At 45.5% G+C, this 15,192-nt stretch overlaps 5 protein-coding genes across 5 annotated transcripts; 3 read left to right on the forward strand and 2 right to left on the reverse strand.

The window, feature by feature from the left end:
• Positions 1-16: 16 nt before the first annotated feature.
• Positions 17-2,371, reverse strand: F5Y00DRAFT_230981 (WD40 repeat-like protein). Its single transcript, XM_048006974.1, has 3 exons — positions 2,116-2,371; positions 1,876-2,053; positions 17-1,807 (listed from the first exon to the last, which is right to left on the reverse strand). The coding sequence occupies exons 1-3, from the start codon at positions 2,218-2,220 to the stop codon at positions 261-263; spliced, it is 1,830 nt and encodes a 609-aa protein (XP_047867276.1). The 5' UTR covers positions 2,221-2,371; the 3' UTR covers positions 17-260.
• Positions 2,372-7,296: 4,925 nt separating this feature from the next.
• Positions 7,297-8,851, reverse strand: F5Y00DRAFT_259885 (uncharacterized protein; the record flags this gene model as incomplete). The annotated part of the gene is made up of 8 exons (XM_048010955.1): positions 7,297-7,906; positions 7,963-8,063; positions 8,112-8,271; positions 8,328-8,350; positions 8,400-8,470; positions 8,528-8,564; positions 8,621-8,646; positions 8,704-8,851. The coding sequence occupies 8 exons, from the start codon at positions 8,849-8,851 to the stop codon at positions 7,297-7,299; spliced, it is 1,176 nt and encodes a 391-aa protein (XP_047867277.1).
• A 2,014-nt stretch (positions 8,852-10,865) lies between these two features.
• On the forward strand, positions 10,866-11,187 carry F5Y00DRAFT_259886 (uncharacterized protein; the record flags this gene model as incomplete). The annotated part of the gene is made up of 2 exons (XM_048010956.1): positions 10,866-10,967; positions 11,029-11,187. The coding sequence occupies 2 exons, from the start codon at positions 10,866-10,868 to the stop codon at positions 11,185-11,187; spliced, it is 261 nt and encodes an 86-aa protein (XP_047867278.1).
• A 479-nt stretch (positions 11,188-11,666) lies between these two features.
• On the forward strand, positions 11,667-13,210 carry F5Y00DRAFT_230983 (anion-transporting ATPase-like domain-containing protein). Its single transcript, XM_048006975.1, has 2 exons — positions 11,667-12,227; positions 12,286-13,210. The coding sequence occupies exons 1-2, from the start codon at positions 11,847-11,849 to the stop codon at positions 12,916-12,918; spliced, it is 1,014 nt and encodes a 337-aa protein (XP_047867279.1). The 5' UTR covers positions 11,667-11,846; the 3' UTR covers positions 12,919-13,210.
• Positions 13,211-13,764: 554 nt separating this feature from the next.
• Positions 13,765-14,822, forward strand: F5Y00DRAFT_230984 (glutathione transferase). Its single transcript, XM_048006976.1, has 2 exons — positions 13,765-14,220; positions 14,298-14,822. The coding sequence occupies exons 1-2, from the start codon at positions 13,866-13,868 to the stop codon at positions 14,726-14,728; spliced, it is 786 nt and encodes a 261-aa protein (XP_047867280.1). The 5' UTR covers positions 13,765-13,865; the 3' UTR covers positions 14,729-14,822.
• The last annotated feature ends 370 nt before the right edge of the window (positions 14,823-15,192 follow it).

The raw sequence follows: 15,192 nt of genomic DNA on the forward strand, positions 1-15,192 counted from the left end.
CCATTGTGATCCTATGGTGCCATATCCCCAAGGCAGTTCCCTCCGAAGCACATATATACTTCAAGGGTTACACATAAGCTAGGTATGTTCAATCATCCAGCAAGGCCACTTCAGAGTGGATATTATCTACGAGAAGCGAGTCATCTTTGTCAAAGCCAAGGCTATCTAGCTAAACAATCCCAAGTCTCGTTCAAATATCTATCTGCTCTTATAGGCTATCATGATCATGATCAATACTTCATAATGTCATTTCGTCTCTCTCATTGCAACCCCTCAACAGTCCAAATCTTGATCGCCGCATCTCCACCCGTACTTGCGACCTTCGTCCCGCCATGCACCCAAGCGACGCCATTAACGCCGTCCTTGTGCGCGTTTAGCGCCTTGACGCGCGATCCGGGCTTCGCGAGGCTCCATACGAACACATTAGTGTCTAACGCGCCGCTGGCCGCGTGCGTGCCCGCCTCGTTCCATGCGATGCTTGTTACGCGGCCCGTGTGTGCCGACCACCGATCCGTCGCTAATTCCAGGCCAGACGTGCGATACGCATATATCTTGCCCGCCGTGTTGCCCGCGGCAAGCAGCGAGCCGTCCTTCGAAAAGGCTAGAGTTGAAATTTGTGCCGTTGAGTTTTTTACCTCATGTGCTTGTGTAAGTTTGTTATCCGAGTCCGCCTTGTATAAGCGCACCGCGTTATTGCTTAGGCCTACTGCTACTAGTGATCCCTGAGCGGCGATGGCTGTTGGCTGCGCTTCGGCAATTTCTAGCTTGCCTGCAAGTTGATCCTTGACATAGATCTCGACGCCGGCGATGGTTGCCACGTATACTCGCCCATCCGCAGAAGAAACTCCCTTGGGCTGTGCGGACAGTTTTAGTGACTCGCCGGCAAAAGTGTTAGCGGACTCGTCGACTATGCGAAGAGTGTCGTCCCATCCGACGCTGTATGCTCGCCCAGCACTGGATGTGAATTCTGTCACTTGGTTTGTGTGAGTTTGTCCGTCAACAACCGTGGCCGCTCCAGAGCTGAGATCCCAGCTGCAGACCCGACCATCGAAGCTTCCAGTCCATAGTGTTTGACCTTTGCCATCCGAGCCAACTCCTAGGGCTGTGATGCTCTTGTTGTGCCCCTGAATAACTTTGATTGGTTTCGGGTTGCCTTCTACCAGATAATTAAGATCTCCGCCAAGGCTGAGACTGATGATCAAGCCATCACTGCGGCCATGTGGCCATACCACGCCGACTTGTTGGTCTGGGATGCTGACACCGTCTCCTCCGAATTTCCACGTTTGTGTGACTTTACCTGCCTCCACATCCCATAATTTAACCGTCTGATCGGCGCTGGCTGTGACGAAACTCTTCGAATCTTTTGACCAACTAACTGCGAAGATGCTTCCTGTATGCTCGTTCTCGCCAATAGACTTTGTAGGTTCTCCAGTTTTCCCATCGTACAATTGAATTCGCTTATCTGCACCCACCGTAACAAGGGTGTTCCCGTCCGGCGAGAAGGCCGTGCCCAATACGAATCCCTTATGGAGGCCAGTAGACTTCGAGTCAAATTTGAACGGGGCACCATGCAAGAAACACATGGCCATGTCATCACTAGCAGTTGCAGCTCTAAGGGGCCTCATCTGCCTCACAGCAACCGAGTTGATGACTTTGGAATGTCCAGATACCTCGCCAACGCTGTTACCGCTGTCCGCAGTGATGCAGTGCCCGAACCGTTCACGCCCGTCACCGACCGCGATGATGCGCTGCGAATCGCCGTCCCACGCTATGTCATTGATGCGACCCGAGATGATATGATATTCGCCTAAGTTGGAAGGTTATGTTAGTTGAACATGGATACCACCAGCACACTTTCAATCTAGTAGCTGATACCTTTGGTATTCACAGCCTCTATCGAGTCCCATACTCGAACCGAGCCCGATACATCACCGCTGGCAATATAGAATCCACTTGGCGAAAACTTGGCAACAGTCGTTTGGGCCGTGTGACCCGTGTATTGCTTGCTGGCGGAAGGGTTGTCGATAGATCGAACGAATATTGATTTTCCGGACTGATATAATGTTAGATATAGCTCTCATCCTGTGAATCATAACTGAGTTCCAGGGCACCTACAGCATAAGTTATCCTTTCCCCCTTGGCATCGGTCGATAGCTGCGTCGGCTGCCCTCGAGCTGTCACAGGAGAAGCAGCGAGTATCTTCTCGATCGTTATCGACATTCCGACGCTTGATAATACGATTCCTTGAATATTTATAATATTCTCATAAAAATCTTTAGTTTGTCTAAGTAGTGTTCGTCATTAGAATATTTCCAAAGAGAACAGATTCGGTTCGCCGAGCTTTACGTTAGGAGCTTCCGACGACGCATTGTTTATGGAGGGGCTGTTTACCTTCTACCTAATAGCTGCGGGGCAGCCTGATGCTAGCTAGCTTGATGCTCAGGACCTAAGTCTGCAAAGGCAAGCTTCCAAGCTTCTGATAGGATACTTCCTTGTGGCTGAAACGCCACGCGTTACAAGGTACGGTTAGTTACCTTAGGTACATACATTCAGGTATAGACTAAAATAGGGGGTTCCAATTTGAACTTCGCAACGAATTTGATGATGTATTGACTAAGCTCCGGATACAAGGCAAACCGACCTATCCATGTGCAAAACGGCTCATGAGATTGCTGGATTGCTAGATAAGCTCAAATGCCACCATCCATTATGCTACTAACTTAGTCGTGACCTCGCAATTCACCCCTGTGTAAAACTCATTCGCAATAATTACCTGGAATACACGACTGCCAATTGGCTATCATGAGAAACTGTCCTCTCCAGGCTCATCGTCAACAAACATTCGCAAAAGATTAAAAGTAAACTAAAGCGTTGAAGAAGCCAAGATCCCGAAACTCAATGAATCTAGATCGTCGTGTAGTATTTACCAGTCGACATTCTCATTAGAGCCCCAATTGTCACCGTCACCACCACTCTCGGGTACGGCTAGGGCGGCCATGAAGCTATTTCCGCCATGGTGACCAACAGTACCACTGCTGCCGCCAGCCGCGTCGAAGGTGGGCTCGTCGAAGGTGGGCTCGTCAACAGGAGCAGACTCCATCTTGCATCGAACTTGAGTGTGGCCCATCTCGCCACACTTCGTGCACTTGACCCGGCTGTCTTTTAGGATATTAGCCATGTAGTTCCATAGAGTATACCTAATAGGCATGATATCCGACTTCACTTACAATCTCGGGGCTTAGGGCATTCCTTGGACATGTGTCCAAACTCATCACAGTTGCGGCACTGGATTTTCTTGGGGTTCGGGCAGTCTCGAGAGCTGTGGCCTTCCTCGCCACAGTTGAAGCACGCGCGACTACGACCTCCGCCTTCCTGAGGGCAATCTTTGGCATAGTGGCCAGCTGAAGCATATAGTTAATAACACTCATAGATCTCCAGGTATTTATGGTTTACGACTCACTTCCACCACACTTGCGACACTCAACGTCATCTCCAGCTCGGCGAGGCTCGGGACCTATATAATTGTCAATTGAAAGCAGGAAGTTAGCAGCGTAATCACTTACAGTCTGCTGCCATGTGACCTCCTTGGCTATAGTAAGATGTGTGGTTAGTGATGGGAGAGTAATAAGATATGGATAGGTATATACATACCCGCAATTTCTACAGCCATACTTGTTCTTACGAGGTTCCGGGCCTTATCCGTGTTAGCAAGCGACAAACCCAAGAATAAACTTAGCCAGACTCACAGTCACGGATGCGATGACCTGGTTGGTCACAGTTGAAGCACTTGATGATAACGTGTTCCTTCTCGATCTTCTCCTGGGGGCATCTCTTCGAAATATGACCAAGCTCGCCGCAGTTACTGCACTTGGGCACGCCGCGTTCAACGGTTTCGCCGGCATCCTTAAGACGCTCGAGGTTTTCTGCAGCCGACTGAGGCCACTGCTGGATCTCTCGGGGACGGAGAGGCTTGTCGCTCCAGCGATAGTGAACACGGTATTTCTTGTCAAGGTTTCCTTGAAGGTCCATGTGAGTGTGAGTCGCAAGCAGTGAAGGACTCTCCAACGCGATCAAGTACAGTTCAATGAACTGAGAGCGGAATGCCTGCTCGAGGTTGACGTAGGTGATACCTGGAGTAGATTTGAGGTACTCCTGGATACCCTCTTTGACCTTGTCCAGGTCCTTCTCCTTGGCTCCTTCCATGATCTTTGCCCAAGCCTTTTCAGCGGGGATCTCGCCAAAAGACGAGCGGTCAATCTTGCGTGGATTCTTGCACTGGGCAGCCATGTGCCCTAGTAGAATCAATGCGCTTAGTTTTCTGTATTTAGACTTCTATTTGGTTTTGACTTACCTTCCTCCAGACAGTTTTTGCAGGCCATGGGGGGTCTTTCCGGACAATCCTTGGCCATATGACCCTCCTTCTTGCAGTATCGGCATTCTCCAGTGAACTCCTGGGGAGGAGCAGTGGGACAGTCACGGATCGCATGGCCCTCCTCGTTGCAATGTCGGCACTTTAAGACACGAGGATTGGGGCATTCAGCCTTGTTGTGGCTGGATGTGATGTTAGCTACGCATATTCAGTACGATAATTAAACTTACCCCTCCTGGCCGCAGTTGAAGCAGGCTCGACCGCCTCCACCATCCTGGGGACCAGAGTGGTCGATGACAACGTTGTCCCAGTCAGACATTTTGGCACCTTGAGGAAGTCCTAAAGGATTTATTAGCGTGATTTCACAAAATAGATAATGAAAACGTGGTTAGCTATAAGTAAGTATAACAGCCGACAAAAACAGAAGTTTAGGCGAACAGCTATATTTAAGTAGTAGGAGGGTATGAAATGAGCGAAATATGAAGTTGGATGAAGGACAAAACATGAATGTACAACACGTACGTTCACCTACGCCCCAGGACACCAATGAGTAATGGCTAAACGGTAGAATGCGGTGGTATGGCCGTAAGATGGAGGAGTATAGGATATCAGAGTAGTATAAACTGAAGGAGGGTGAGGGTTTCCCTAGCTTTACTAACTACGATCAGAGTATGGATCGCGTAGTAGTAGGTGTAGACACTGCCTGTTGGATAATAACAGGGCAGAGGGAAGGTTGGAGGAGAGGAGCATAAACGAGTTGAAAGTAGTGTGAAAATGTGAAAGATTGGTTTTAGGGAAGCAGAAGGGTAGAAGGATAATGGCAAAGTGCGACGCGTTTTGGTGCAAACATTTCAATTCGGAGGAAACAAGGCAGCGCAGCTGCCCAAACGAAACATCATGACTTACCTTTACGTGTCTTAGACAAGTAGGTGTAGTAGCAGAGCCCAACGAGGCGAGTTAGGATTGACTTGGTCAGTGTAGGTTGTCTCGTTGGAAGAGACTGGTGAGTTGATGTCCCTTGGTGAGGGTGCCGAAGTTGTTGATATTGGAAGGAAAGGATGAAGTTGAGAGATGGGAAGAAGATTAAGTAAGTGGAGGTGGATTGAATGGAAGGTAGGTAGATACCAAATATTCGAGGAGTGCACAGGGGAGAGAGTAGGGCCTTCAAGGCTAAAACTGAGGCTGCGTCCTGGGGGAGTTGCTTGGGTGACTACCTATTTCAAGGCCTAAGAAGAGAAGCTGCCCTGTTGCATTAACAGTATGAAGGGTGTTATGTCAGATAATGCGGGTACTCTTGCTGCCTAACATTCATATACAAGAAGGTGCATGCGAGTAGCCTTAGACGGGGTAAGTGCTAAGCTACAGGCATTTGCATTCCTTACACCAGAGGTAGACTTATATCAAGTACCTCCTTTAGGTATTATTAGGGCATCTAGACCTAATACAGAGAATGAGACGGCCTAGGAGGATGATATAACTACTATGCTACCCAAGTTCCCTACCTGGGGAGGTAATTTGCAAGTCAGAGCCCTACGGGTATACCGAGTGCTACGATCTACCGATAGCTTTCCATAGCCAACCTTTAACACTCTTAGTTCTATCACAGTCACTGACTCTAATTCATGCAAGGTACTTCGAAAGGGATTTGAAAGGGATACGAAAGGCCCCGTGTAGGTCATTCTGATGGGGCTGATGTGTCTTAGTCCTTCCTCTCCTTTATTATATTAGACTACATAAGTTCATAAATGTGGACCAGCTCCAGTGTCATTTAATCCTGTAAACAAGAACAAATATTCAGTTCGATCGAGAGTGCCGGTGGTATCTCATATCCTATTCGTCTGTGTCTTGTAATAGGGGATTTAAACCCCTTAGATGACCCCAAGAGACTATGAGTGACAGTTCGTTTGGCAACGAAAGCCCCATCGAACATCTTTTGCACAAAAGATACTATGTGGGAACTAATCTTATTGGCCATTCATGACATCTTTCCGGCAATCCTCATATATTTTCATGTTGTGCTTTATGGACAGAAGCTCGTAGTCCGACTGCCTAGGTAGATAGGGGTTAACCACGTATTCAGAGCTAGATTCCTTAGATAAGTATTAAAAGTTTGAAATCTTCCTCTACTTCCCATGTGGCAGCAGGTATTTTTCTAATTATGTGACCGACGTTAAACGTCAATTCTATTGAGCGTCATGTAAGTACGGTTAAGTTGCCAAAATTAGCTAGCCTTAACTTATAACGTCTTGCCTTAGATAACAAGCAGAGGAATATCCTTCTTTGATAGATTCGCATTCCTTGACCATCATTTCTAAGAGCTTCTACATAGCGAGGCTTTTTACATCTTTTATGATACCAAACTTCCCATTGATAACCAAAGGCAGCACAGTGCAATTCTTTATCAAATCTTAGTGTAAGTAATTAGGCGGCGTTGAAATCTCATGCCGAGAGACTTGGATGCTATATGTACCTAACCTATTTATTCAAGGCTTTCTACTGGTTAGCCTAGATAAATTAATAACTTATTAACTAGCAGCAAGTTTACATTTTTAGTTAGGTAGTTATTTCCTCAGCAATCTTTTCCACATGCTTACAGATATTTATAACATCGTTACATTCGGTGAAGCCGTATAAGGCATTTGAAGACGCAAATACTGAGCCTTATGCATTTCGACTACATGGTGTGTAGCACCAGAGAGGCTATACTTACAAGACTGAGCCTTGTAAGCCCTCACACAAAGTTCTAGAGTGAGATGAGTTTAAGATTCAACCCCTAGCTTGAGGCTCTATACCATGATAGGTAATATCGAATTATCATTACTACCTATGTATCTTGGCTCTAGTTACCATATCCCAACCCCTTCTATCAATTTAATCCAATATGATACGCGATAGACTATCGTGTTAGATATCCCATATAAATACATCTAAATACGATCGAGGCTGTGACTCGAAAATCCGTCGTGAATTGTCATGTTAGTACTCCTTGCCCAGCACTCATAATTACCCTTCATTCGTCCTCCTAGCTCGGTATCGTGTGGGGGTGTCAGATGAGCGGGAGCGAGTTGGTTGACAATGACGACATCTGTCTCTCTAAGTATGTGACCGTTCCCTATATTAATAGGCTCCCGGCTATTGGTGCTCGTTAGACGGTTATTATTATCTTTCTCTCTATCGAGTAAGTCATCCTCGGACATGTGATTTCTAGCAACCATGCAAGAGTGGCTTGTAATACTCGGCGTTATAGTATTCCCCCATGTCGACTCGGGGGTGCCCTTGTTATAGTTGTCACGGTTCTGCTTGAAAAGAGGTGAAAGGACCGGTATGCATGCAACTATTACACCTAGGTTTGCTTCGACTGTCGACCATAGCACGACAGGCCCGGAATTGAGGGGGTTACTAAGGTCTTTTAAGAACTGGATTCTGATGATTTGGATCCCGGTGATAAAGAAACCAAGGGCGAAAAGGCCGAGTAACATGACTTTCTTTCGTAGTTGGATCTTCGTTTTAAGAATTACTGGTAATGGAAGAAACATGCTTGCAATCGGTCAGAGCTCGCTTTACATTGCTTGAATAGAAGTTGAGTTACTTACACAGCAAAATCGAAAACGACAGCCAATGCCGAGGAAGCCATATAGTAAGGAATTTGGTTAATACATCTCCCTGGGACAGTTGGATCCCACTTCTTTGCGATCTACTCAAGTTAGTCACATCGCAGACTGAAGTGAGTCCGCTAACATACCGGGTGACATTGGTTGAGTTGAACTATCAGACACGATAGGTGGAATAGCGTGCAAGAAACTAATACGCAGGTGACGCCATACTTGCACATCCCCTGAGGGACAAATCGAAAGTATGATACCAGCAAGCTGAGCTTAAATCCGAGAATACTAAGGATATATCTAAGTATGGCCATTAGGAGTCGGAAATACCAGTGACTACTTACTTGGACACTTACAAAGAAAAGCCTGCAAGTTCCAACTGTTTGGTGTTAGGTACGACCGCTATGTGATAAGAGCTTCTATCTTACTTGGCCAAAGGGATATATATTTTGGGGAGGCATATCGTCAACATGTTTCATTCCTAAACCCCATGTTGTTTCTATCAAGTTTATGTTAATGACAAACATTACTAAATTGCAAAAGTAGTGATACATACGGATTGCTGTGACTACGGTAAACCCGCACGTTAGAATCTAGGCATAGTTTAGTCAAGAGTAACCGAAAGTAGATACGTTTGGAAGACCCATACCCAAGTTATGAAGATGATCCAGTCATCTAGATACATCAAGTTCAGTATACCAGCTCCAGCTAACTTTACCACAAGCAACATACCTATTCCTAAAGCATGGATAAGCCGACTTCGAACATAGCCCCTAAGGCATATAAAGCAAAAAGAAACTCCTGATAGAACGCTTGCGACGGCCGCGGTAGTAGGTCCGTTAGTAGCAGTATTATCTGGAGTGTTGTGTATCCACCCCATTTCTTTAGACGACTTCAAAAGACTCCCCGTATAGGATTAAAAGATTTATCGACACCCGTTCACACCCGCCTCAGGTCGATGTAAGTCGATGGAACGATGATTCGAGACGAGACGAAGATAGATACGGAAACTATTCCGCGGATACAATAGATGTTTTTTCTGTGGATTTTCTACTTGTATGGTCGTTCATTATCTTACGCTTTGGATGTCTTGATGATAAACTGATGTGGAGGAAAATAAACTGTAGAATAGGCCGTAAATGATAAGAAGAGGAAACATCGATATGTCCCAATTTTACGTGGTAGGGCTGGCTTACCTTATGAATTGAGTCGACAGCGGTAACAGTTCATCATTCACCGACAATATACCATAGTTGTGTTGCACAAACGGTCTGCAATGCAACTTGGGGGTAACCTACAAGAGGATTCCAATTCCAACCTCTGCCATCCAACAATTGCATTATATACGAACGTGTTTACTAATAATCGCCGCGGCGGATGCTATTCGCGGCTGTTGAACTGCTGTGCAACACTCTCGCCGTATGAGATCCCTCTGATTCGCTCAACGAATGTTTGAAGTCCTCTATGATGGTTGCTTTGGGGGGTTAGGAAGCTTATAATTAGAAATGTCTGATTGCTTCGGTTTCGTGCAGGATTATCATTCTCATTCAAAGTAACATAACCCCCTACTAGGTACTATCAGCCATTTGAAAGAAGGATTGCTTTAGCCCAAATGCACAGGTGAAATAATTAATAGAACGCAACACTAGATATGGCATAAGCCTTACGCGAGTAGATTGGTAGGTCTCTTATAAAAAAGCAACCATGTAACGGAATTTAATGATAATAGGGTACTATCATTTAAATTTCCTCAATACAGACATGTTGGAGTTCAAAATAACATAAAGCCTCGCATCTGAGAGTATGGCAAATCGAAGAGACAGATACAATATTGAACTCATAGAGGATATCATATATGAGAATATCGATCATATAAAAATTATGCATGCTTTTAACTGGATTGCTCATGATAGAACCCCCTGGTATTTTCTCTAATAAAAATCATGAGAGATGGACGAAGTGCTACCCCACCACATGGAAGTACTGTACTGTAGAAATGAAGTCTAATAATATCTTGATATACCTACCTAGGTACTTAGCTGAACCATTTTAATGGGTGGTATTAAAATGTCAGCCGGATTATTCCACTGGGTTCAATGAAATGGTTTAGGTATAGATCAGTTAGTCGTAGCTAAGACGGTCGTTTCTTTCGTGCTAGCAGGTTTATCAAACTTGTAGACTAAATCCCAGATTAGGTCACCGATTACAACTTGATGTACTTGATTTCGCCCTCGGGATGTTCTCCTAATACACTTTCGGTATATTATGGGAAAGTATATTAAACCTACCTAGTTAATGGTCCCGTAAGGTTGCATACCTAGGTACCTAGGTAATCTACATGATATGATCAAGAGTTCATAGAACTTGTATGAAATCATACGACACGCGGAAGATAACTAATGTACGGAAACCCCTGGCCTCGGGATTGAGTGACTATTTATTTGATCAAAGTTGAGATCTCACATAAATCTACCTGTATCATCTAGGTTACGGACTCACAATTGTTCCACTATAAAGAGCTCACATGGGTAGAATTACAGCTTAGCAAAATTTAAGCTCAATCCATCCACTAAAATCTAGGTGTATATGCTCCTAGGATGTCCGCAGCATCACGTCCATGACTTACAACCCGTCATAGAGATTCGTCATAGTAGCATATATAATAGTATAGCCATCATACACTTTAGAGTATTAATACTGGTGATTCATCATGAAAACAAACTCTCCTGTTTGCATCTGTTTCGGAACGCATTATAAGTACGAGAAACATCTCTCCAAGATATCTATCGGGCTTTCGATAAACAATGTACTTACAATCACTTCGACTACGTACATTCTCCGGGTTAAAACAGCTCCCATTCAGAACCAGATCTATTTCTATCACTTCCGTAAGAATGTCCAGCGCAGACAAGTCGCACGCCACAGGCCAGTCCAAAGTGCCCGGAAAGATGCAAGAAAAGGTACCCAAGGATGTAGAACAGTCACTTCCCGACAGCGTGAGTCCAACTACCTAGCATCCAAAACATTCATAGTTACTTCTGCTGATTGTCTCGGAAGATCCATCCCACAAGCGGGAACGCAGGCCAATCCGCCAGCAAGACTCACGCACAGGGCGGAGGAGAGGAATCAATTCTACCAAAGAAGGTCCAGGAGAAGGTCCCTGAGAGCATTGAACGAGCTGTGCCCAACGCCCTTCATAACACTGGGAATAAATGAGACTAGCATCATAGATGTATGATGGTGTCGCTTACAGTATAAGCCGAATGACTTAATTAAGGGAGGATTATGTAGTTCAATATTTGAGGATGCTCCTATAAAATCATCATGCTGCTGAACTACAATACATTGAGAGATGACTGTAAATGGTGTTATTGAAGAGTATTTTGTAAAGTGATGATAGTGATGTCAAGACTCAAGATCTGTCAGATATTTCTATCTATCCGATATATAAAATGTAATAGAATAAAATCAATCTGTTACCAAATAACCTTTTAATGGTATAGCGCTTTGTTCGACAAGATCTACCCGATAAGTTTACCTGGACTTGCCCCTTTTTTACACTATGTGGCTTGTGAGCTCATGGATCGTGACCGCGGTACCTAAAATTGAGGTACTTAGGTACAATACATGTACTTTATCCCCCGCCAAAATATACGTACCTCTGCGTTCGTTATTGGGGATTAATCGCGGGGCAATTTTGATTTGCTCAGAAGCTCGACGCGATTCCATTTGATCTTCCAGAACCCACCTCCAACTTTATGCCACGACAATTAATTACTACACTCTTTTAATCTACACCACATAGGAACTCATACTCTCCTTGAACCCTCTTCGTCACACACCGTTCCCCTCCAACTTTTACAACCTTGGCCACCATGTCCTCTGCTGTGGTCTCCGCTGATGATGGCCTCGAGCCGACCCTACAGTCTATCCTAGACCAGAAGACGCTGCGATGGATTTTTGTCGGTGGAAAGGGAGGTGTGGGCAAGACGACAACTTCGTGCTCTCTTGCCATACAACTGGCTAAAGTCCGCCGCTCGGTTCTGCTCATCTCGACTGATCCTGCTCACAACTTGTCCGACGCCTTCTCCCAGAAATTCGGCAAGGAGGCGCGATTAATAGAGGGCTTCTCTAATTTGAGCGCTATGGAGATTGACCCTAATGGAAGCATTCAGGACTTGATAGCCGGACAGGGTGAGGAAAACAGCGATCCGCTCAGTGGCATGGGGGGCATGATGCAGGATTTAGCATTTGCAGTGAGTACTACGATATGGCATGACCTTGCATACTATTTAAGCTAACACGGCATTCTAGATTCCCGGTATAGATGAGGCCATGTCCTTCGCAGAGGTTCTCAAACAAGTCAAATCACTCTCGTACGAAGTCATCATCTTCGATACTGCACCCACAGGTCACACCCTCCGTTTTCTCCAATTCCCGTCCGTCCTCGAGAAGGCTCTCGCTAAGGTCTCCCAACTTTCTTCCCAATATGGGCCCTTACTCAACGGCTTCCTCGGAAATCAAGGTACACTCCCGAACGGGCAGAACTTGAGCGAGATGATGGAAAAGCTGGAGAGTCTTCGCGCGACTATTTCTGAGGTTAATACACAATTCAAAGACGAGAACCTAACTACGTTTGTCTGTGTCTGTATAGCTGAATTCCTGAGTCTGTACGAGACGGAACGTATGATTCAGGAGTTAGCTAGCTACAACATCGACACACACTGTATTGTCGTGAACCAGCTGTTATTCCCTAAAAAAGGCAGCAACTGCGAGCAATGCAATGCCCGACGGAAAATGCAGAAGAAATACCTAGATCAAATCGAGGAGCTATATGACGAATTCAACGTGGTCAAAATGCCGCTTCTAGTAGAGGAAGTCCGGGGCAAGGAGAAGCTGGAACAATTTAGCGAAATGCTCATCCATCCGTATGTGCCCCCTGAGTAAGGCATGTACGGACTTCGTTGGGTCGTCTGGGGTTAGGTAGCGTGGCGTTACGATGCCTTTGGGCCGTGATAAGGATGTCATTCGAGGGAAATAGAGGCTCAAATGAGACCGGAGTGCTATTGGCATATGTACTACAGTGGGAAGATATTACATCAGTACTAAGCGTATTATGATCGTCCCATTTATAGCTCTAGCATTGGAAGAAGGCATGTAATACAGTTAATATCAATCATAAGATGTCCACATATATCATTACAATGCAGGGGCACATTATTAAGTCGTTAGGTTATCACAATTCTATGTATTTGCATGATCCCGGCTGTATCTTGCAAGAACCCCCTGGGTCTTGAGGCCAATACAGCATCGACTACCTACTCACTCTATTTACCTTAGTAGCCAGTATTTATCTCCGTATGCCAACTTTGTTACACTCTACTAGTTGTGATTGGTTCAGAAGCCACCATTCTTCTCAGTATCGGCCAATTTGGCCGTAGGATCGCTATGAGATGACAAATGCCATGACCCCTAAACATCGGACTTACCATAGAGTATACTTGCTCGCTAAGTTTCTACGTCTATAGGACATTATATACAGGTGAAATTTCTCAAAGATGCCTAATCTGCATAAACTGAGAGTCAATCTCCGACGATCATCGCTATTACTGCCGGTTCTCGGAAGTCTCCTCAGCTCGCAGAGTCATCGCAGGGAATAAGTATGGTGTAGTACTTCATGTAACTAGTTAATCAACTGCAAGTTCACGGGCTTTGCGGATTTATTAGTCTCGGTCCCGATGTTAAGCTCGAGAGCTAGAAGATAGATTCGTTGGTCTAGCTCTGTTCTATAAGGCTGTATATAAGAAGCCACAAGTATAAGACGAGGACAAGCCAGCTTGCGCCATAAGCCTGTTAAGCTATCAAGTTATTCTAGTTCGACATTGATATTCACCATGCAGCCTATCAAGATCTATAATGGGCCTCACGGCCAAGGACCTAACCCTTGGAAACCTATCATTGTGGCCGAAGAGCTCGGTATACTATATGATATCGTCTGGATTCCATACAGCGAGATCAAATCCGAACCGTACACTTCTTTGAATCCTAATGGACGGCTTCCTGCTATGATCGACCCGAATAAGAACGTGACACTCTGGGAGTCTGGCGCCATCATCAACTACCTCATCGCCACCTACGACAAGGACCTCAAGCTCACGTATGGAGATGACAGGTTCGAGGAGAAGTGGCAACTTCAGAGTTGGCTCATGTTCCAGATGAGCGGCCAAGGTCCCATGTTCGGCCAAAAGGGTGCGTATTTACGATTCTAGGGCTCTTTACTATTCTCGTAGAAAACGTTCGGCTAACTTGACTTACCCGCGGAATAGTATGGTTCACGCACATCCACATAGAGCAAAACTTGCAGACGGCAATAGATCGCTACGGAGCCGAGGCCAAGCGAATCATGGGCGTAGTCAACAATTCGCTGGGCAAGCAGAGGCAGAAACTAGGCCTATCTTCTGATGAACCCGTTTGGCTCGTCGGCGACAAGTGTACGTACGCGGACCTCTCGTTCGTGTCATGGAACACTCTCCTCGGCACTGCCTTCCCCGGAGGCACTTTGGATCTGGAGAAGGAATTCCCCGAGTATTACCGCTGGAACGCGAACATGGCGAAACGACCTGCTACGAAGAAAGTCCTGGAGTTTAGGGAAGAGGGTATACGGTCGATGAAAGATACGGCTAGCCAAGTCGTTGAGCGGCAGAAGGATGCTAGGAAACTGCCGAATTATGAGAAATCCCTGGGGGTTGGCAATTAGTTTCAAGCTTGGTTATTCGGAACTCTTTTAGTCCATCATCTCGAATTTTGATAAATGGTCTTATGAGATAGATGTTTAAGGTGTTCTCAGAAACAACGAGCGATAGTAGTTTTCCTAAAATCGAGTAGTTAAATCTTTTGAAGCTTGTCTAACGTTTTGGGTTAAGGCAACACAGTGTGCTATAAATATTATGTTTCACGGTGCTATACCGCCTTTTCCCCATGCTCATCACCTATGTATGTATGTACATTACCTACTTCGTACGCCTGTGATAAACCACCAGTTACACAGTTGACACAAGCAGACAAGATAGTTTAACCTAACTTCGTACCCAAACGGACCACCACATCGGTCGGTACGCATCCACCAACGTATTTCCAAATATGTGAAGTATCGGGTTTCAGAGCGAATGACGGACAATGCTTCGAAGTGGCATGTGGGGGCGAGCAGACCAGACCATTTCA

This window comes from Daldinia vernicosa, assembly GCF_022497035.1.
Source record: "Daldinia vernicosa strain CBS 139.73 unplaced genomic scaffold F5Y00scaffold_11, whole genome shotgun sequence".
Lineage (NCBI taxonomy): Eukaryota > Fungi > Ascomycota > Sordariomycetes > Xylariales > Hypoxylaceae > Daldinia > Daldinia vernicosa.